This window comes from Podarcis erhardii (genome assembly GCF_964252035.2).
Source record: "Podarcis erhardii genome assembly, chromosome: 1".
NCBI classification, from domain to species: domain Eukaryota; kingdom Metazoa; phylum Chordata; class Lepidosauria; order Squamata; family Lacertidae; genus Podarcis; species Podarcis erhardii.
The window spans coordinates 120,671,901-120,693,283 of record NC_138497.1 but is presented as its reverse complement, the minus strand read 5'-3'; the positions used below and the strand labels follow the sequence as shown (position 1 = coordinate 120,693,283).

The window sequence follows — 21,383 nt, the reverse complement described above, 5'->3', positions numbered from 1 at the left end:
CGGGAGGGAAGTGACGCGACGTTCTGAGGCGGCGGCGGCGGCGGCGGCGGCGCGAGAGTTGTCCGCGCGCCGCTCACGTGACCCGGCTTCGGAGGAGACGTTGCAGGTCAGTGCGGCCGGGCGAGTCCAGCTGCTGCTGCTGCTGCTGCTGCTGCTGAAGCGGCGGCTGTTGTTGTTGTTGTTGTTCTTTGCTGTTGCGGCTCTTTACCCCCCCCTTCTTCCTGCTCCGTGCGCGTGCGCGACGCCCCCCTCCCGCCGCTCCGCCGGTCCCTCTACCTCGTCCGCCGGGCTCCGGCCCGCAGGCGGTCCGAAGCCGGAGGGAGACGACCCGGGTTGGGTGCATGTGGGGTGGCGGGGTGGGGAAGAAGGGACCGGGCAGGGTCTCCCCCGCAGGCTTCCCCCCATATTTGCCTTGTGTGGGACTCCGATGATGTGGGACTCCTGTGTCCAGGGCAGCGGTCTACCAGCTCCATCTGGTACGCAGGCTGAGACCCGACCTGCCTGCAGACTGTCTTGCCAGAATGGTGCATGCACTACTTCAATGCACTCTACCATTCTTCTCTGGTAGGGACTTTATCTTCTCTTCATCTCTGGGCCAATAACATTCATGCAGCCGTGGTCCCATACATAAATATTCTTTTCCGCTCCCTTGGGATTCCAGCACCTAGAAGTCCTAAAAGGAAGGCTTTGGGTTTTTCAGAAAAAGTTATTTTAAACATTTTTTTCAACTCATTGTATGTCATTTTGAGACTGAGGTTGAATCCTGACAAGACATAAGTACTGTTTTGGGGGGACAGGGGGCGGGCAGCTGTGGAAGACTCCCTGGTCCTGAATGGGGTAACTGTGCCCCTGAAGGACCAGGTGCGCAGCCTGGGAGTCATTTTGGACTTACAGCTGTCCATGGAGGTGCAGGTCAATTCTGTGTCCAGGGCAGCTGTTTACCAGCTCCATCTGGTAACCAAGCTGAGACCCTACCTACCTGCAGAGTGGTGCATGCTCTAGTTAGCTCTCACTTGGACTACTGCAATGCACTCTACGTGAGGCTACCTTTGAAGGTGACCCGGAAACTACAACTAATCCAGAATGTGGCAGCTAGGCTGGTGACTGGGAGCGGCCACCGAGACCGTATAACACCGGTCCTGAAAGACCTACACTGGCTCCCAGTACGTTTCCGAGCACAATTCAAAGTATTGGTTCTCACCTGCAAAGCCCTAAAGGGCCTCGGTCCAGTATACCTGAAGGAGCGTCTCCACCCACATCATCCAGCCTGGACACTGAGGTCCAGTGCCGAGGGCCTTCTGGCAGTTCCCTCACTGCGAAAAGCCAGGTTACAGGGAACCAGGCAGAGGGCCTTCTCGGTAGTGGCACTCGCCCTGTGGAATGCCCTCCCACCAGATGTCAAAGAGAAAAATAACTACCAAACTTTTCGAAGACATCTGAAGGCAGCCCTGTTTAGGGAAGCTTTTAATGTTTAATAGGTTATTGTATTTTAGTGTTTTTTTGGAAGCCGCCCAGAGTGGCTGGGGAAACCCAGCCAGATGGGCGGGGTATAAATAATAAATTATTATTATTATGCGATGAAGGCGCTCGGCGCTGGTCTGCCCAATTATTATAGAGAGGTGGAAGGGTCATCCAGTCCAACCCCACTGCTCCAGCCAAGCATCCAACGTCTGCTTTAAAAAAAACTCCAAGGAAGGAAAGTCTGTTCCACTGTCGGGTCAGAAAGTTCTTCTCATGTCCTAATGTTTTTTATTTTTATTTACTTACTTACTTATTAAATTTGCCTATCACCCTATACCGGTAAAGGGACGCGGGCAGCGCTGTGGGTTAATAGACAGAGCCTAGGACTTGCCAATCAGAAGGTTGGCGGTTTGAATCCCCGTGACGGGGTGAGCTCCCGTTGCTCAGTCCCTGCTCCTGCCAACATAGCAGTTTGAAAGCATGTCAAAGTGCAAGTAGATAAATAGGTACCGCTCCGGCAGGAAGGTAAACGGCGTTTCCATGTGCTGTACGCCAGCTCCCTTGGCCAATAAAGCGAGATGAGCACTGCAACCCCATAGTCTGTCACGACTAGACCTAATGGTCAGGGCTCCCTTTACCTTTGCCTTTACCCTATACCAGCAGTTTTCCTTTCTTTGTAATTTGAAGCCATTGGTACTGGAGCAAGAGAAAACCATCTCTTTCCCTCTTCCATGTGACAGCCCTTGAGATAGTTGGAGGTGGCTGTCTTATATCTCCTCTCTTCTTATCCAACTTGCACATACCCAACTCCCTCAACTGTTGCTCACAAGGCTTGGTTTCCAGACCCTCGATCTGCACACGTTCCAGACCCTCCTCTGCACACGTTCCAGCTTGCCAACGTCATTCTTAAATTGTGGTTGCCCAGAACTGGACAAAGTATTCCAGGTATGGTCTGACAAAGGCAGAATAGAGCAGGACTATGACTTCCCTTGATTGGAACACTATACACTTCGACGGATGCAGCCTAGAATAGCGTTCGCTTTTCTTGCTGCTGCATCACACTGTTGACTCACGTTCACCTTGTGGTCTGCTAAGACCCCTAGATCCTTTTCACATGCACAACCAGCAAGCCAGGTGTCCTCCATCTTATATTTGTGCAGCGGATTATTCCTGACTAAGTGCAGAACCTATTGAAATTCATTTTGTTAGTTTTGGCCCAGTTCTCCAATCTGTTAAGGTCCTCTTGAATCCCAATTCTGCCTTCAGCAGCATTGGCTACCACTCCCAGTTTGGTGTCATCTGCAAACTTTTATGAGCATCCTTTCAATACCTTCATCCAAGTTGTTTATAAAGATGTTGAACAACAACAGGCCCAGGAGAGAACCCTGCAGCACCCCACTTGTCACTTTTTTCCAGGATGATGAGGAACCATTAGTGAGCACTCTTTCAGATCCCATCAGGCAACCAGCTACAAATCCACCTAACAGTTTCCTCACCTTGCTCATACTTTACCAGCTTCTTTGCAAGAATAACATGGGGGACTTTGTCCACAGCCTTACTGAACTGCTCCTTCCCTTAAAAAATAATAATCAAAAAGCGTGCAAGGCAATGTATGTTGTAAATATTATGAATACGACTCAGCTGTTGGGGAACTGAGAAAGCATTAACTGCCTTCATAGGCTTAAATATACACATGTATGCTCTCACCTGAATTTCCTTGGCTCTTCTTGCCTCTCTTCCTAACTAGATCTGTGGCGGCAGCGATGGAAAGCTTCAGACGGCAGCTTGCTTGGGAACTGCTGGGAGGGAGCTGAATAGTGGAGCAGCTTACCAGACTGTTTCTGTCTCCTGTTGTTTCTTCCTTCCCCTCAGGACAAGGTAAATAGTGTTCTAATGCTGAGCACTGACCCAAACTGCCCGCTGCTTAGGAAGAGCAGGGCTGCCAGCTGAATGAAGAACTGTACTGTACATGCCAGAGGTCTGTCAACTGCTTGCCCTCACAGCAAAGTGTTTATCCCTAAATGCAACTGTCATTTGCTGCAGAGATTGCAAGGAGTTTGGGGGGCTGAGGATGTTTACATGCAGTTTATGTTGATAAACAGGGAGTGGGAAGTAAGGTTAAGTCACTTCCCTGTTTGTTGCCTGTGTCCAGTATTTTCTTTGGCGCTATGTATATGTGTGTGTGTGTGTGTGTGAGAGAGAGAGAGAGAGAGAGAGAGGTGCCACTACTCATCTCTTTATAAAAGTGCTGCGCATCTGAGCACACAATGATTACAAAAAAAGTGACTGACTCCATATAGGTGAGCACTGTCACAAAAACGTCTCTACCTGTGTCTAAAGACTGCAAGAGCGGTTCAGAGTCTAGCATGGATCATCTTACTTTATGCAATTGTGTAAATGCATATTTATTTTCTTGATCTGTTCTTGTATCACACTGTCTCCAAATTATTAATGTTCAGCCAAGCAGTGCTTCGTAATGGTTCTGCTGGGATGAAGAGCAAGATTCTAAGCAAGTCGGCTCAAAGAGTCAAAGATAACTACTACTGACAATGTGCTTAGAATTGCAGCCCGAGAATCTTTCAATGAAAACTGAAGCATTGCCAAAGTTCTGCTTTGTGTTTCTGTATTAAGTCAATACCTGGCACAATATTTATGTGCGTGTTTATATTCATACCCTGCTTTTAAGCCAAAATTGACTCCCAAAGTGGCTTCCAATTAAGTACAATATAATTAATGACATGTTGGTATGGAAGGTGCACTTCTTCCAGCTCCTGGCATTTGATGTCATAATCCCATCTAAAAGCAGCCCCCTCTGATCCACTACTAGGGTCTTCTGACACTTAGATATACAATTTGTGTAATTTTGTCATTACATTATGTTATTTTGTCTAAATAGAAAAAAGAAGTTGGGATCACTTCTTTGTGTTGGACTTGTACTGGTGAGTCCTGGGTTCAAATCCTCAATCTCCCCTGAACCTCACTTGCTCACTATAGCTATTATCTCTAAGCCTGCTCTATCTCCCAAGGTTATTGTGAGGATAAAATAGGAGGGAGAAGAGTATATATCACCTTGAGCTCCTTATAGATAGACTAGGATGATAATGAAAGTAGTCTTGCTCTCTTTATGTGCAGATATTACAAAGGGATCTGCATTCATATTGGGGAAAACTGCTTTTTGTCTGACACCCTCCAATGAATTCAGATTTCAAACATCAGTGTCGGCTAGTGAGTACCATTGTGTTGTTCCACTATTAGATTACAGTGGTACCTCGGGTTACATACGCTTCAGGTTACAGACTCCGCTAACCCAGAAATAGTACCTCGGATTAAGAACTTTGCTTCAGGATGAGAACAGAAATCGTGCTCTGGAGGTGCAGCGGCAGCAGGAGGCCCCATTAGCTAAAGTGGTGCTTCAGGTTAAGAACAGTTTCAGGTTAAGAACGGACCTCTGGAAAGAGTACTTAACCCGAGGTACCACTGTATCTGCCTTTTGTGATGTACACCTGGCATTGCAACATACATGTGTGCATATTTGTTTGTGTCCACTTCAGGTCTAGACTGACCTGGTTGAAACATAACAAACTGTGCTTTATTGTTACGAGCACAATCTGCACACAAGAGGGGAGGAGCTTAAAACCTGAGAATCTGATTTGTAATAAACTGCAGTTTGCTGTTTCATTCAACTGCACCAAACTATGGCTTGCTATCAGACTTTTATCTGAAACCTATAAGGCAAGAATGGGGAACCTATGGCCTTGAGATTCACCAGAGTACAGTTCCTGTCATCCCTGACCATTGGCCTTGTTGGGTGGGGCTGAAAGGAACTGGAATCCAACATCAGCTGAATGGTCAAAAAATCCCCATAGAGTATGGTAAATAATTGCATATTCCAAATGGGTTTCATATCATAGGATACTGTAGATTGTAATACAGTACTTTCAAAAGCACACTTGAATACTGCCACACACAACCTGATTTCTGAATGAGAGACAATATTTTTTTCTGGCATAATTCCATTTCTAAGATCATGGTCAGACTGTAATATAATACAGTAATTGCATACTTAAGCAAATAATTCTTTCTCATTTCCAGGTTTACATTTATCCAACAACAATGAAGGTTCTTCTAGTTTTTGATTTTGACCATACAGTTGTAGATGAAAACAGTGATACTTGGATTGTGAAATGTGCACCAGCTTCCAAGCTTCCTGATGAAATTAAAAATTCCTATCGAAAAGGATACTGGACAGAATATATGGGCAGAGTCTTCAGATACCTGGGGGACATTGGCATAAGAGAAGATGAGATGAAAAGAACTATGACAGCAATCCCTTTTACTACAGGAATGAAAGAGCTGATAGATTTTATTGGCAAGCACAAAGACTTTTTTGACTGCATAATTATATCAGATTCCAATGCAATATTTATTGATTGGATTTTAAAAGCTGCTGATGTATCTCAAGTATTTGATGAAGTGTTTACAAATCCTGCAAGTTTCAATGACTGTGGCTCTCTCACTGTGCAGAATTGTCACGCTCATGATTGTGCAAAGTGTCCTATTAACCTCTGCAAGAGAAAAGTCTTGGAAGAATTCTTAGAACATTTAAAGCCCAAGGTGAAATACTCACAAGTTATATATATAGGCGACGGTGGGAATGACCTGTGCCCAGTAATGTGTTTGAAAAAAAGTGATGTTGTTATGCCAAGACAAGGGTATATGTTGGAAAGTTTGATTTCTCAGTTGTCTCAGAATCTTGTTCCCGTAGAGGCATCGGTTGTCGTCTGGTCATCTGGATTTGAGATCCTGGCCTACTTAGAAGTACTTACAAAAGGATAGAACTAATTAATACTGCCAATGGGTGGTGTTCTCTGAATCTTTTCACAGCAGAATCGTTTCTTTATGAATGTTAGGGGGGGAAATAACACTTTGTTTATGCTACTTTGATTCATTGTCTTCCCTTGTGCAAACTCGGTGGGGTGAGGTTCCTGAGAAAGGAGGGAAATTCTTAAAAGAAGCAGCAGGTTCCGAAGGTTGCAGTTCTGTAGACACTTACCAGCAAGTCCCGTTGAACTCTAGAGGGCTTACTTCTGAGTAGACATGTATAGGATTGCACTGGAAGTCATTGTTAAATATAATTGCCATGTAATAGCTATGTTACATGAGATAAGCTGTCGGCAGGGTATGTTTTATGAGATATAGAAACTGTTTCCCTCTAATTATCTGATGGAGAGGAGAAATGCAGCCAGAGCTATAGCTAACACTGCACTGTTGTGCCTCGGTGCTACGTTCAGCAACAGCTATCCATTTAAGATGATATGATAGGTATCCCTATGAGCTAACTTTTAAAAGGTTGTTAATATCATGTGGGATGTGGCTTTGACTTCTCGTCTTGTGAACATCCCTCTCCCGGAGCCCCTTGCAGCCATTATAATTCAGCTGCTATTTGCAAGAAACGTAGAACTTCCACACTGTATGTGAGTAACAAGCCATTTCTGTATAACCTTCTGAAGCTCTTTTCTTGAGGGAGAGTCGCTTCCTTTAGCCACAAAATCAGCCTAGAAATGGGGGCTAATTTTGTCGCGCACACATCTCATCCCAATGTGGCTCTTTTACATTATTTAGCAACAGCCAGCATAATTCAGCATTAGCCACTAATCACAAAGTGAAAGCTGATACCATGTGTAGGCAGCATTAACAAGGAATAAATGTGAGCAAGACTTGAAGGTTTTGTGTTGTCTGACTTCACGTGCCCATGCAGTGTCTGCTTTAATTGCATATGCCCTGTGAAGAAATTAAAAGAGATGGTGGAATGATACCTGTACTCCTCGTAACAGGCAAAAAGGTGCTTTGTATTAATGCAGCCTTCCATGTTTGCTTGGAAGTAATTCTCGCTAATTTCAATAGGATTTACTTCCGTGTAGGTGTGCATAGGATTGCAGCCTTAAAACAGAAGTCAGTTTTGCTAAAACGAGTGTCCTGTGTATGATAATGTTGGAAAGGAGAATGTATCAATCCGATTTTGATGCATCTTAATGAAAGTTCCTGTGACTGAGACACCATGTTTTGTACCTCTTTGTAATACCTCTGAGGATATTACCCAGGAGTTTGTGGTCCATCTTCCTATGACATTTTATTAGCATTAGAATGGTGTGTCTGAAATCAAAGGTTTGGAAAGTGGCATATATTGATAAACAGTATTGTGTTGACCCTTTTACCCTATCGTGAAAGGTGATTGTGTTAAAATGTTTTGCTTAATATGTGGAAAAAAATATTTAGATAAATTGGTTTTCCTTCCAGTTTTTGAAAGCATACAGAAAGAGTAAAGAGCATAACTTGGTAGCTTCCAGATTCTAGCAGTTTGGTGGCAAACATTCCTTTGATGAGTTTACTTAGCAATCTGCTAAAATTCAAATACTGAGGTACAGTGATCAGTGGATTTCCTTGAAGATCCATTTCTTGCCCAGTTGTTATTTTGTCTGTATACAATGTGCCTGCTGCAATTTTTGGAGTATGAATATTCTTTAAAAATAAGACAGATATAAATTTAATTTATCCTGTTTGTAGTTTTGTATTTAAGGATTCATGCTTATATAAAGAATACTTAATTAAATATTTTATTAAGTAACTACATTACAGTTTGAGGTCTTTTGCTTTAATGTAAAATCTTGCTGCAGTGGAAATAAACAGAAGCAACCTACATTTGTATAAACAGATCTGAGATTACAGAGATACTCAAGAGATTTTTGCACTCTTGACAGTGAAAGAACAAAAATACAATGGCAGTAATCCCATTGAATCAACTAATAAAAATAACCTGTAACTGGTCTCAGTCAGCACCCCGAAACCCTTCTAAAATAACATTTCCACCTACTAAAAATTATGAAAATGTCAAGTTTTGCAGGGAAGGCGTTCCAAAGTTGTGCTGCCACAGAAAACGACTTGCTGTGAGTCATTGCCAAGCTGCTGCTAAGTTCTGGAAACATTAACCTATCCTTGCATGCTCCCTTTCCTTTTTAGAAAAATTGCTCTGCTGTAGCACGCTACTTTCAGTGTAAACTCCTTACAGTGGTGCCCCGCAAGACGAATGCCTCGCAAGACGGAAAACCCACTAGACGAAAGGGTTTTCCATTTTGGAGGTGCTTCGCAGAACGAATTTCCCATGGGCTTGCTTCGCAAGACGAAAATGTCTTGCGAGTTCCTGCGGGTTTCCCCCCCTTCCCCCCCTTTTTCTAAGCCGCTTATCCGCTTATCTGCTAAGCCGATAAGCCGCTAAAAGCCGCTAATAGCGCTAATCCGCTAAGCTGTCAATGGGCTTGCTTCGCTAGATGAAAAAACCGCTAGACGAAGAGACTTGCGGAACAGATTCTTTTCGTCTTGCGAGGCACCACTGTACATGAGAAGGTCGTAGGAGAAGCGAATGTTTAGGTTCAGGATGTTATAGGAATTCTAAGGTCTCAAATATAGAATAAATGTTGATAATTGCACAAGGTAAACACACATACATACCGTAAGTATATAAGCCACATGTCTAAAATAGTACTGGTGAGCAATCCCAAAGCCATCTTGGCTTTCCTAAAGACTCTAAATATTTCCTCTGCCTCCTTAATCCCCCTTACCTGAGAACAGGCAGGCACATAGCAATCTAGGGAACTTCCTGATGGGATTCCTCTCCTATATCTATGAACCTCCTTTGTATTGTCATTGTTGGCCCAGATGCTCTGCATTGAGGGATGTCTGATGTGCATCCTGATTGGCTGAAAGGCATTGTTAAAGCTATGGTATTCCCAGTAGTGATGTATGGAAGTGAGAGCTGGACCATAAAGAAGGCTGATCGCCGAAGAATTGATGCTTTTGAATTATGGTGCTGAGGAGACTCGAGAGTCCCGTGGACTGCAAGAAGTTCAGACCTATCCATTCTTAAGGAAATCAGCCCTGAGTGCTCACTGGAAGGACAGATCCTGAAGCTGAGGCTCCAATACTTTGGCCACCTCATGAGAAAAGAAGAGAAGACTCCTTGGAAAAGACCCTGATGTTGGGAAAGATGGAGGGCACAAGGAGAAGGGGACGACAGAGGACGAGATGGTTGGACAGTGTTCTCCTCTTTCACCCTCATTAAAAGGTTCTTTAATTCCTCCTCACTTTCTGCCATCAAGGTTGTGTCATCTGTATATCTGAGGTTGTTGATATTTCTTCTGGCAATCTTGGTTGGGATTCATCCAGCCCAGCCTTTTGCATGATAAATTCTGCATATAAGTTAAATGAGCAGGGAGACAATATACAGCCTTGTCGTACTCCTTTCCCAATTTTGAACCAATCAGTTGTTCCATATCCAGTTCTAACTGTATCTTCTTGTCCCACATAGAGATTTCTTAGGAGACAGATGAGGTGATCAGGCACTCCCATTACTTTATGAACTTGCCATAGTTTGCTGTGGTCGACACAGTCAAAGGCTTTTGCATAGTCAATGAAGCAGAAGTAGATGTCTTTCTGGAACTCTCTAGCTTTCTCCATAATCCAGTGCATGTTTGCAATTTGGTCTCTGGTTCCTCTGCCCCTTCGAAATCCAGCTTGCACTTCTGGGAGTTCTCGGTCCACATACTGCTTAAGCCTGCCTTGTAGAATTTTAAGCATAACCTTGCTAGCATCGGTTATTTGTAGGAATTTGTTCATTTTTTCCAAAAATATAGTCTGAAGGACAGTGAACTGGCCCCCTGCTGAAAAAGTTTGCTGACTCCTGTTATACGTCAATCCGGCACTGCCACCCCCCCCCTCAAACCCCCAAGTCAGCCTGGGAAGCCTGTTGTTGTTGTTTAGTGTCTGACTCTTCATGACCCCACGGACCAGAGCACGCCAGGCACTCCTGTCTTCCATTGCCTCCCGCAGTTTGGTCAGACTCATGCTGGTAGCTTCGAGAACACTGTCCAACCATTTCATCCTCTGTCGTCCCCTTCTCCTTGTGCCCTCCATCTTTCCCAACATCAGGGTCTTTTCCAGGGAGTCTTCTCTTCTCATGAGGTGGCCAAAGTATTAGAGCCTCAGCTTCAGGATCTGTTCTTCCAGCGAGCACCATAGCTGTCAAGCGTCCCTTATTTGGAGGGACAGTCCCTTATCCCAGTGCCATGTCCCGCTGCTGTCCCTTATTGATGGATGTCCCTTAAATTTCCCGGGTTTCAAAGGAAGCCGCTCCTCCCCCTCCCTCCATGCCAGCCAGGGAGGAGGGAGGCTCCAACTGTGTTGCTTGGCTGCCCTGCCCGCCCCCCTCCGGCCTCCTTTCACCAGCCTCGGCCCCTGGGAGCCCCTCCCCGCTGGGACTGGGGGGAGCCTTGGCCCCTTCCTCCGCCATCCTCCTCACGGCCACCAAACCGAGCATCTCTGCCTGGGGCCTCCCCTCTGCCCATCGCCCCTGTTCCCGATAGGCTGTACTGTGGCTGTGCCGCCGAAGGACCCAGATGAGATGGGCAGCCTGGCATGGCCTATGAATTGCTGAGGAGCCTTGAGAGGAGAGCGAGGGCAACCATAGAGAAAGCAGTTCGGAGAGAGGAGGAAGAGGAGGAGGTGGAAGCGGAGGCGCGGGCAGGTTTTCCAAGGGCCACAAGGGAAGGACCGCAAGCGCTTCTCGCATAGATTTGTAGTGGTAGACTAGCATAGATGGCCTGATCTGCGGGTTTACTTCGGGCGCTATCCCCCCCCTTCCTCCTGCCCCACCTGATGGAACTGAGAGCTGCAGATGGAGCTGGAGAGAAAAGATCCAGAACTGAAGCAGCATCTTTGTAGCTTGGACTTCGTAGCTTGGACTTCATTTTGCACGAAAAGTGGTTGCTGCTTGTAGTTATTTAATTGCAGTGTTTCATCAGCTGGTGTCTTGAGCAGCAACCTCTGGAAGTGAAGGGCTAAAAACCAGCGCTGCTCTCCAAAATTATCTGGTCCCTTTTAACTTCGTATTTGAGCTGGTTGACTAAATTCCTTTATTTTGGCTGCTGGTCCCTTATTTTCAAGGCTGCTGGTCCCTTATTTTCAAATCTGTAACTTGACAGCTATGGTGAGCCCTCAGGGCTGATTTCCTTCAGAATGAGTTACAGATAGGTAGCCGTGTTGGTCTGCGGTGTGTATCTGAAGAAGTGTGCATGCACACGAAAGCACCTAGAACTAACTTAGTTGGTCTTTAAGGTGCTACTGGAAGGAATTTTTTTTATTTTGTTTTTCCTTCAGAATGGAGAGCTTTGATCTTCTTGCAGTCCATGGGACTCTCAAGAGTCTCCTCCAGCACCAGAATTCAAAAGCCTGAGGCAGAAGCTATTAAAAGGGCCTCGTTGCCTTCGGCCTCCAGGGAGCAGCGAGTGGACACCACCTCGCGGGGCGGAGGGAGAGGCAGCCGAGGCACCAAAATAGGAGCTGCTGCTGCTGCTGCCGCGGTGCAGGCCATCTGCTCGCGGACAGCTTGGCTAACAGCGCCTCTTCTTCCCAAAGATGGTCAAAGAACGGGTCGCGCCGGGTGCCGCTGCCTGAGGAAAGCGCCGCCGCCTTTGCTTTCCCCCCAAAAAAGATTCGCGGCCAATACTTCTGACCCGCGCAAACTCGCGGGGGGAATTGCAACCGGTCGCCCGGGGGCGCAGCAGCCGCCGGCGCGCAGCCAGCCCATTTTTTTTGCCGGTCCCCCTAGGTCAGAAGAGAGGACAAGGGGTCTCTCCTCCAGCAACCTCAATAATGACAAGGGCCCCCCCCCCGCCTCCATGCGCGCACAAGGGCCATCCTGAGGGCAGCAGCCTGAGGCGATAGAAGCGCGCGCGGCCAGGGGCCCGCCTTTTGTCTCGCGCTTTCCCCCTTAATTTCGGGAAGCGGGCGCGCGCCTCCACTCCTCCGCGCTCGCGCCGCCGCCGCCGCCGAGGTTGCGCGTGGAGAGCAGGTGGGTCTCCGCGCGCGCGGTGTGTGTTTGTTTGTGTGGGGCGGGGTGTCTCTGTCACGATACACGCGAGAGAGAGAGGGGGGGGGTCTGTTTGGGTCGCGCCCTCGGCCTTTGGGAAATGTCCGGAGAGGCAGGCGACCACCTTGGCTCTCCCCAAACCAAGCCTGTTTCCTCTCGAAGGCAAGGCGAGGGCTTTTTTCTCCCCTACTAGTCTTCTTCCCCAGCGCGCAGAACGAAACGCGGCAGACGCGTAACTTCGAATTGGCTCCTTTTTGTCTCGCTGCCGGTGCAGGACAAACTGCTGGCTTTTGTCTGCAGGCGCCAGTTTCGGATTTAGGTACAGTATAAGCTAAGCAAGCTATAGCTTAGGGCCCCACTCTTGGGGGGGGGGGCCAAATAAATCAGGAGTCTGTAAATTGTGCTTCTAAAGGAACTTTTGTTTTTTCCAAATGCCAGTGTGTTTGCATTATTTTGTTATGAATAAAAAATCATTTTAAGTTAGAGCTTAATTTTTTCAATATTAATATACTTCTGAATTGTGTTTCACTATTGATAATAATAATAATAATTTATTATTTATACCCCGTCCATCTGGCTGGGTTTCCCCAGCTACTCTGGGCGGCTTCCAACCAAATATTAAAATACAGTAATACATCAAGCATTAAAAGCTTCCCTAAACAGGGCTGCCTTCAGATGTCTTGATAAAATGATAAAAAATGATAAAAAATCATTTTAAGTTAAAGCTTAACAACTATTTCACTATTAATATACTTAATAATAGTAATAATAGTAATAATAGTAATAATAATTTATTATTTATACCCCGCCCATCTGGCTGGGCTTCCCCAGCCACTCTGGGTGGCTTCCAACCAAATATCAAAATACAGTAATACATCAAACATTAAAAGCTTCCCTAAACAGGGCTGCCTTCAGATGTCTTCTAAAAGTTTGGTAGTTGTTGTTCTCCTTGACATCTGGTGGGAGGGCGTTCCACAGGACGGGCGCCACTACCAAGAAGGCCTTCTTGCCTGGTTCCCTGTAACATAATTGTATTTTACTGTTAATATACTTCTTAATTGTATTTCAGTTCAACAATGATTTTGATAAAATGCATATTTTGTTATGTGCAAATGGCTTTGGATACCTCTTAGGTCCGTAAATTACCATATAGCATATATTCAACACAAAAAGCAGCGACAATTTGTTGTTGACAAAGGGCAGCTGGACATATAAAAGGCCCCATTGCCTTCAGTAGCTTAGGGCCTCATCAAACCTAAATCTGGCCCTGGCAGGCACTGTGTTTTTGAACACGTGCATAGCAGCAGGAGCCCAGACTTTCTTGCGCTGTCGTGTGCGGTGCTGCGTCCGGTGATCCTAAGGGAGAAGTTGCAATCCCACTTAATGGGGGAAGACGCCCCATTGAATCCAGTAGGTTACGCAGCTGCAAATAAAACGTTCCGAGGGTGCTGTAAAGTTGCATTGTACAAATGTGACACTAGATGGCGATAGTGAGCTATGGCAAATTCAATACTGTATATGTTTTTCAAAACGTTTTATTTATTTTTTTAAAAAGCTTTTAATAATTATTATTTATACCTCACCCATCTGGCTGGGACTCCCCAGCCACTCTGGATGGCTCCCAACAGAATATTAAAAACACCATCAAACATAAAAAAACTTGCCTTCAGATGTCTTCTAAAAGTCAGATAGAATAAGAATAAACAAGAATTTTCACAATGTTTTTTATACGTGTCTTGATTCCACCTAGGACTTACTTCCAAGTAAGCCTGTTTAATGTAGCGCTGTAAGTCCCATTACATTAAACGGGAGTCACTCCCTACTAGCCGTGCAATCCTACCACGCATGTCCACTCAGAAGTAAACCTCATTGTGTTGCATGGGTTTTACTCCCAGATAAATGTGCTTAGGATTGCACTGATTCGTGATTCATTTGCTTTAAAAAAATTAAAAATTCAATGATTGGTCATTGAACCGAATACAAGTTTTTGGAAACTGTGAAGTCAAAATTTTATTTTATTTCTATTTTAACCATCCCATCTGGTGCCTGTTAATTGAGAGATGTATTGCTATATAAGTATGTTTGTTTATACAGTATATATTCTTTCTTTCAAAAGAAATAGAGCATTGTCTGAGGTCATTTGATGCTGTTCCATTGTTAAACAAGATGGTTAGTGCCTGGGCAGGAGCCTGATGTATCCTACTTTGATATTTTCTTAATGTATATGAATTATTAAAAATAAAATAGTTTTAATCCAGACAGGTGGAGTTATGGGTTGAAATCCATGGGAGAGATTGGGGGGGGGGCAAGGTAGGGATAAGTAGCTTGTTTAGGATTCGGGAGACTACAAAAGTTACATAATCATAGTGATTTAATGTGATTAATTATTTCGGCAGCAGCATGCCTGCCAGAGCTGATGGAACCAGGGTGACTGGTTCTAGTACTTGCATATACAGTGCAACCTCGGGTTAAGAACTTAATTCATTCTGGAGGTCTGTTCTTAACCTGAAACTGTTCTTAACCTGAAGCACCACTTTAGCTAATGGGGCCTCCCGCTGCTGCCGTGCCACCGCCGCACGATTTCTGTTCTCATCCTGAAGCAAAGTTCTGAACCCGGGGTACTATTTCTGGGTTAGCGGAGTCTGTAACGTGAAGCGTATGTAACGTGAAGCATATGTAACCCGAGGTACCACTGTACACTACTTTAATCTTCAGGTGGGTATACACCTTTATCTAAAATATGGCAAGACATAGAGATGATGTCCACAAAATGCAATTTATACTGGAACTAGATAAAGAAGAAGATTATGAGGTCATTCTTCCATAAGTGTGCATTTACTTATTTACACCTCATTTACTTGTTGTTACCTAACACTAGACTTAGCTCTTTGTATTTCAAGCCTTATGGACTCTACCATATTGTGGGAGCCAGATCTGGATTTTCTTATACCTTCTCCTTTTTGGAGTACCTCTGGTATGAGAAAATCTGGATTGAAGTGTGGGAGGACAGTGATTTGGAGGAGAGCATCATATGGACAACAGAGAATTAATGGAGATACAGGAAGCTTACTGTCTCCATTAAACAACAGTATGGATGAGCCCAGAATGAATACAGTGGTACCTCGGTTTGCAAACGTCTCAGAAGTCAAACACTTTGAACACCGAAAACCTGGAAGTAAATGATTCCATTTTCGAATGCGCCTCAGACGTCAAATGGCTTCTGCTACGTTTACAATTTTCTCTTAAATTTGCAAACCGCCCTTTGCACCTCGGTTTTTGAATGTTTCGGAACTCGGACGGTCTTCCAGTACAGATTATGTTTGAAAACCGAGGTGCCACTGTATATTAATTCAGTAAGGCTTACTTCTGAGTAAGCAGGCTCTGCAATCTTCATTGCTTTACCATTTCTTGACATTTTATTGCAGTGATGGCACTGACGGAGCAGGAGGAATATACCTATATATACAGAGACAGCTCTCATCCGGTGGAGTTCTTGGGTGCATTCAGAACATTCTACCTTGAAGGTGTATTCACTGATATTGCCCTTCAGTGTGCGTCAGGTGTGGTTTTCCATTGCCATAAAGCTGTGCTAGCTGCTTGCAGCAACTATTTCAAGGCCATGTTCACCTCTGACATGAAAGAGAAGTCTAAGAACCAGGTCAAACTTTCTGGGCTCAGTCCCACAATACTGGAATCCCTGGTGATTTACGCTTACACATCAGAGATTCAAATAACAAAGAGAAATGTTCAAAGCCTGCTCCAAGCAGCAGACCTCCTTCAGTTTGCCCCGGTGAAAAAAGCCTGTGAGCGGTTTCTGATACGGCACTTGGATGTCGACAACTGCCTAGGAATGCACTCCTTTGCAGAATACCATGTCTGCTCAGAGCTGGAGAAGGAATCTAGAAGGATATTGTTATCGAGATTTGATGAGGTGTGGGAGCAGGAAGAATTTTTGGAAATCAGCAGCGAGAAGCTCCAGTTTATTCTCTCCAGAAAGAACCTCGGCCTTTGGAAAGAGGGGGCAGCCGTGGAACCCATTGTTAAGTGGATAGCCTACGACGTGGAAAAGAGAAGCGAGTGCATTTATGATCTGCTGAGCTGCCTCGAAGCAGATTTAGATGAAATGTATCTGAGGTCGGCTTTAAGCTTGCACAAGAAAAGCCGGCTGAATGAAAACAAGATCCGGTCTTTGATACACAACGCGCTGCGCCCCAACCCAAAGGCAGTTCCTACGAGGTCTACGGCTGTTATGTATGTGATTGGAGGGTACTACTGGCATCCTTTATCGGAGGTGCACGCATGGGATCCAGTCGCCAATGTCTGGATCCAGGGAGCTGACATGCCGGACCACGCGAGGGAAAGTTATGCAGTTGCTAGTCTGGGACCCAACATTTATGTGACAGGCGGCTATAGAACAGACAATATAGAATCCCTCGATGTCATGTGGATATACAACTGTGAAGCCGATGAATGGGTTGAAGGCTGCCCGATGCTTCATGCAAGGTACTACCACTGCGCAGTTACCTTGAGCGGCTGCATCTATGCTTTAGGGGGTTACAGAAAAGGGGCTCCAGCTGAAGAAGCAGAATTCTATGACCCTTTAAAAAAGACATGGGTCCCTATTGCAAACATGATTAAAGGTAAGTGGAATATTGCATGCTTATTCGTATTTTCGCATGTGTCTTTTAAAAAAATCAATGAATATTTTTCCCCTCTCCCCTAGGATACACAATTTATTTTTTTGTTCAAGCTTTTAAAAGACAGCCTGATCAGCCTTCTGCCCATGAAAAGAAATGTGTGAGATGCAATTGCTTGAGTGAAGAAACATTGTCAGTTGCCTTTTTCACTTAGAATTTATGTTTGGCTATTACAACAGAATTTCTGATCCAACGCAATCTTACAATAAGTTTGTTCTGGTATAAGCTTTCGTGTGCATGCACACTTCTTCAGATATGTGCATGCACACGAAAGCTTATACCAGAACAAACTTAGTTGGTCTATAAGGTGCTACTGGACAATTTTTCATTTCTACTCCTTCAGACCAACACGGCTACCTACCTGAATCTACAATCTATCACTGTAGCTTAAGCTTCAAGTGCATTCATTGTGCTTATTAGCTGTTCATAACTCGTTATCAGGAGCACATTTCTCTTAATGTTTTGGATATTATTGTCTTCTGTTAAATCATTTGAAGTTCTTGTGTTGCCTTCCTCAACAAATTTCAAATGAAAATATACAAACTTGTGCATTCTCACAAGCTTGATCAGCAGAATACATTGCCATCCCTACCTTGTTTCTTCTTAAGCACTGAAAAAACTAGCTCTGTGACCAAATGCAGATCTATAATTATTGGAAAAGCTTCAAGATGAACCAGAAAAAGCCTTTAGTGTATAATTTATTATGAAATCATTTAAAATACTGAATTTCTAGTTCTGTATTTCTATACCATTACACCATTGCTAATGTATTAGTTGTATTACTAACTTGTTGGTGAATGTTACTCCGTTTTAAAGCTTTTTAGCAATTTCAGTTTTTATTAATTAGGGGTTGGGAATGCCACAGCCTGTGTCTTGAATGAAGTTATCTATGTCACTGGAGGTCACTACGGTTATCGGGGAAGCTGCACTTACGACAAAGTTCAAAGTTACCACTCTAATATTAATGAATGGAATGTCATCACCACCAGTCCATATCCAGGTAAGCTTTACTTCCACTCGGTGGTTTGAATACAGTGGTACCTCGGGTTACATACGCTTCAGGTTACATAACGCTTCAGGCTACAGACTCCGCTAACCCAGAAATAGTGCTTCAGGTTAAGAACTTTGCTTCAAGATGAGAACAGAAATCGTGCTCTGGCGGTGCAGCAGCAGCGGGAGGCCCCATTAGCTAAAGTGGTGCTTCAGGTTAAGTACGGACCTCCAGAACGAATTAAGTACTTAACCTGAGGTACCACTGTAATTGCCTTCCAAAAGCAGCCTGTTTTTCTTCCAAGAAAAGAAATATATGCAGCTGCTCTGCTGATCTGCACCCACACGTTAACATTCAAAAGCTCACAGCCAGCTAGCAATACTAGGGCATTAACAGGCATTGTTGAGTAACCCACTTCCTTGCAGGGAGCCCACTGCTGACTCACAGAACCTGCTGCTCCTCCTTCCTTTGCTGTTTCTGCCTGTTCAGTTCCCCCCCAGTGCTTTTGTATTATGGCCCCCACACTCTGCTCCTGCTGTACTTCTACCATTTAGGGATTGTAGATTTGGAAGGTGTGGGAATGTTCAGGGAGGCAGGAGAGGATATATTGTTTATTAATAATATCCTTCCTAACTTACGCCAGCAAGTTCTATAATTTAGCAGAGTTTTAACATTCCCCTTTGAAACGCACAGTGGGTAGCTGGTTGCAAACTTGTTCAAGCTTCTCACCATAGATTTCTGGTAAGATCCCTTCCTTCTCCATCCTTTCGGCGCGTGAGCTGCCATGACTGTCAGTCTGCAATCACTGGGTTTAACCCCCCATATGGGGTAGATCCACATGTATATATACCTTAGTAACTAAGTCTGCCTTCAGGGATCCAACTGTGAACTGATGATGTGAATAAACTACTTTTATATATCTTATATATATCCGGGACGTGGGTGGCGCTGTGGGTTAAACCACAGAGCCTAGGACTTGCCGATCAGAAGGTCGGCAGTTCGAATTCCCGCGACGGGACGAGCTCCCATTGCTCGATCCCTGCTCCTGCCAACCTAGCAGTTTGAAAGCACGTCAAAGTGCAAGTAGATAAATAGGTACCACTCCGGCGGGAAGGTAAACGGTGTTTCCGTGTGCTGCTCTGGTTCACCAGAAGCGGTTAGTCATGCTGGCCACATGACCTGGAAGCTGTACGCCGGCTCCCTTGGCCAGTAAAGTGAGATGAACACCACAACCCCAGAGTCGGCTACGACTGGACCTAATGGTCCGGGGTCCCTTTACCTTTATATACCTTAAATAAGATTGTGGCGTGTTTATTATTTTAAGAGGGAAATAAAGGATCTTACCAGGAATCTATACAGTGGTACCTCTGGTTACGTACTTAATTCATTCTGGAGGTCTGTTCTTAACCTGGAACTGTTCTTAACCTGAAGCACCACTTTAGCTAATGGGGCCTCCTGCTGCTGCCACGCCACCGGAGCACGATTTCTGTTAGTGTAACCTGAAGCGTATGTTAGTGTAACCTGAAGCGTATGTAACCCAAGGTACCACTGTACTGAGAAGCTTAAACAAGCTTGCAACCAGCTACCCGCAGTGCTTTTAAAGGGGAATGTTAAAACTCTGCTAAATTATAGAACTTGCTAGCGCAAGTTAAGGTAAAGGTAAAGGGACCCCTGACCATTAGGTCCAGTCATAACCAACTCTGGGGTTGCGGCGCTCATCTCGCTTTATTGGCCGAGGGAGCCGGCGTACAGCTTCCGGGTCATGTGGCCAGCATGACTAAGCTGCTTCTGGCAAACCAGAGCAGCGCACGGAAATGCTGTTTACCTTCCCGCTGGAGCGGTACCTATTTATCTACTTGCACTTTGACGTGCTTTCAAACTGCTAGGTTGGCAGGAGCAGGGACCGAGGAACGGGAGCTCACCCGTCGCGGGGGTTCGAACCGCCGACCTTCTGATCGGCAAGCCCTACGCTCTGTGGTTTAACCCACAGTGCCACCCGCGTCCCTTCAGTGTAAGTTAGGAAGGATATTAATAAACAATATATCCTCTCTTGCCTCCCTGAACATTCCCACAGAAGGGACCCTGTGGACCATCTAGTCCAGCCCCCTGCAGTGCAGGTATACGGTATGCAGCTGTTCCATACGGGGACCGAACCTGCAACCTTGGCATTATCAGCCCCACGCTCTAACCAACTGAGCAATCCTGCTGCCTGCCCTTTTTCTTCCTTTTCTTCAAATGCTTATTCAGTGTTTTCCGGCACTCTCTGTTTCACCTGTAGAATATGGGCTGTGTTCCATTGCACTGGAGAACAAGCTGTACCTTGTGGGTGGACAATCGACGGTCACGGATTGCTATGACCCAGAGCAGAATGTGTGGAAACAGAAGGCTGATATGATGGAAAGAAGGATGGAGTGCGGCGCTGTCGTCATGAACGGATGCATCTATGTGACGGGAGGCTATTCCTCTTCCAAAGGGTCGTATTTGCAGAACATTGAGAAGTACGATCCTGAATGCGATACATGGGAAATTGTGGGGAATCTCCCCAGTTCTATGCGCTCGCATGGCTGTGTCTGCCTGTACAGTGTGCTAGAGGTTGAAAATGCCACTTATGGGACAAGGAACTAATAATATAAGGGAGCCCAAAACTAGAGGAAGGTGACCCACCACCTAATGATGGGACTTAGCCTATGGTATTCAGTCACTATGGAACACTACTCCGTTTGGCTTTTATTGACACTAAGCCTAGTGCATCAACTCCAGTTAAGCTCCAATATTTTTGAAAGAAGGGCTACCACTTCTTTTGTTACTACTTTTCTCTGCCCTACAACAATATGAATGTTTGGTTGCTGCCAGAGCCAGATCTGATTAACTGTTGGGGGGTTAGGGCAGGCAGAGGCAAACTCCGGCCCTCCAGGTGTTTGGGACTACAATTCCCATCATCCCTAGCTAACAGTGGTCAGGGATGATGGGAATTGTAGTCCCAAACATCTGGAAAGCCAGAGTTTGCCTATACCTGGGTTAGGGTTTTTTATTTCTAAAGTGAGGACAAACATTGGTGTGTGTGTGTGTGTGTGTGTGTGTGTGTGAACCAAGTTATTTTTTGCACCAAATAAAGTCTTAAAGCCCATGTTAAACAGGGATGAGGAGGAGCCTGTAACCTTCCATATATTGCTAAACTCCAAGTCTCATCAGCATGACTGATGGTCATGGAAGATAGGTGCCGCAGTCCAAGGCATCTGGGAGAGGTTCTCCATCTCTGGTATAACATCTCCATTTTATCTCAGGACCATAGCAAACTGCAGACTTGGGTTTC

At 45.2% G+C, this 21,383-nt stretch overlaps 2 protein-coding genes and 1 long non-coding RNA gene across 6 annotated transcripts; 2 read left to right on the top strand and 1 right to left on the bottom strand.

The window, feature by feature from the left end:
- The first annotated feature begins 22 nt into the window (after positions 1-22).
- PHOSPHO2 (phosphatase, orphan 2) lies at positions 23-8,091 on the top strand. Of its 3 annotated transcripts, none has more exons than XM_081849714.1 (4): positions 23-106; positions 3,209-3,339; positions 4,358-4,400; positions 5,554-8,091. In XM_081849714.1, exon 4 carries the CDS (start codon positions 5,575-5,577, stop codon positions 6,295-6,297), a length of 723 nt encoding a protein of 240 aa, XP_081705840.1. In that variant the 5' UTR covers positions 23-106; positions 3,209-3,339; positions 4,358-4,400; positions 5,554-5,574; the 3' UTR covers positions 6,298-8,091. The 3 variants fall into 3 exon arrangements, with proteins under 3 accessions (XP_081705840.1, XP_081705839.1, XP_081705838.1); XM_081849713.1 differs by lacking the exon at positions 23-106 and adding an exon at positions 984-1,163; XM_081849712.1 differs by lacking the exons at positions 23-106; positions 4,358-4,400 and having other exon boundaries at positions 3,207-3,339.
- On the bottom strand, positions 7,092-9,088 carry LOC309335988. Its single transcript, XR_014153840.1, has 2 exons — positions 8,850-9,088; positions 7,092-8,520 (listed from the first exon to the last, which is right to left on the bottom strand). It is a non-coding gene; the product is annotated as an uncharacterized lncRNA (long non-coding RNA).
- A 3,199-nt stretch (positions 9,089-12,287) lies between these two features.
- KLHL23 (kelch like family member 23) lies at positions 12,288-21,021 on the top strand. 2 transcript variants are annotated; one of them, XM_081880595.1, is made up of 4 exons: positions 12,288-12,364; positions 15,808-17,022; positions 17,927-18,079; positions 20,349-21,021. In XM_081880595.1, the coding sequence occupies exons 2-4, from the start codon at positions 15,810-15,812 to the stop codon at positions 20,693-20,695; spliced, it is 1,713 nt and encodes a 570-aa protein (XP_081736721.1). In that variant the 5' UTR covers positions 12,288-12,364; positions 15,808-15,809; the 3' UTR covers positions 20,696-21,021. The 2 variants fall into 2 exon arrangements, with proteins under 2 accessions (XP_081736721.1, XP_081736722.1); XM_081880596.1 differs by lacking the exon at positions 12,288-12,364 and adding an exon at positions 12,574-12,701.
- Positions 21,022-21,383: the final 362 nt, after the last annotated feature.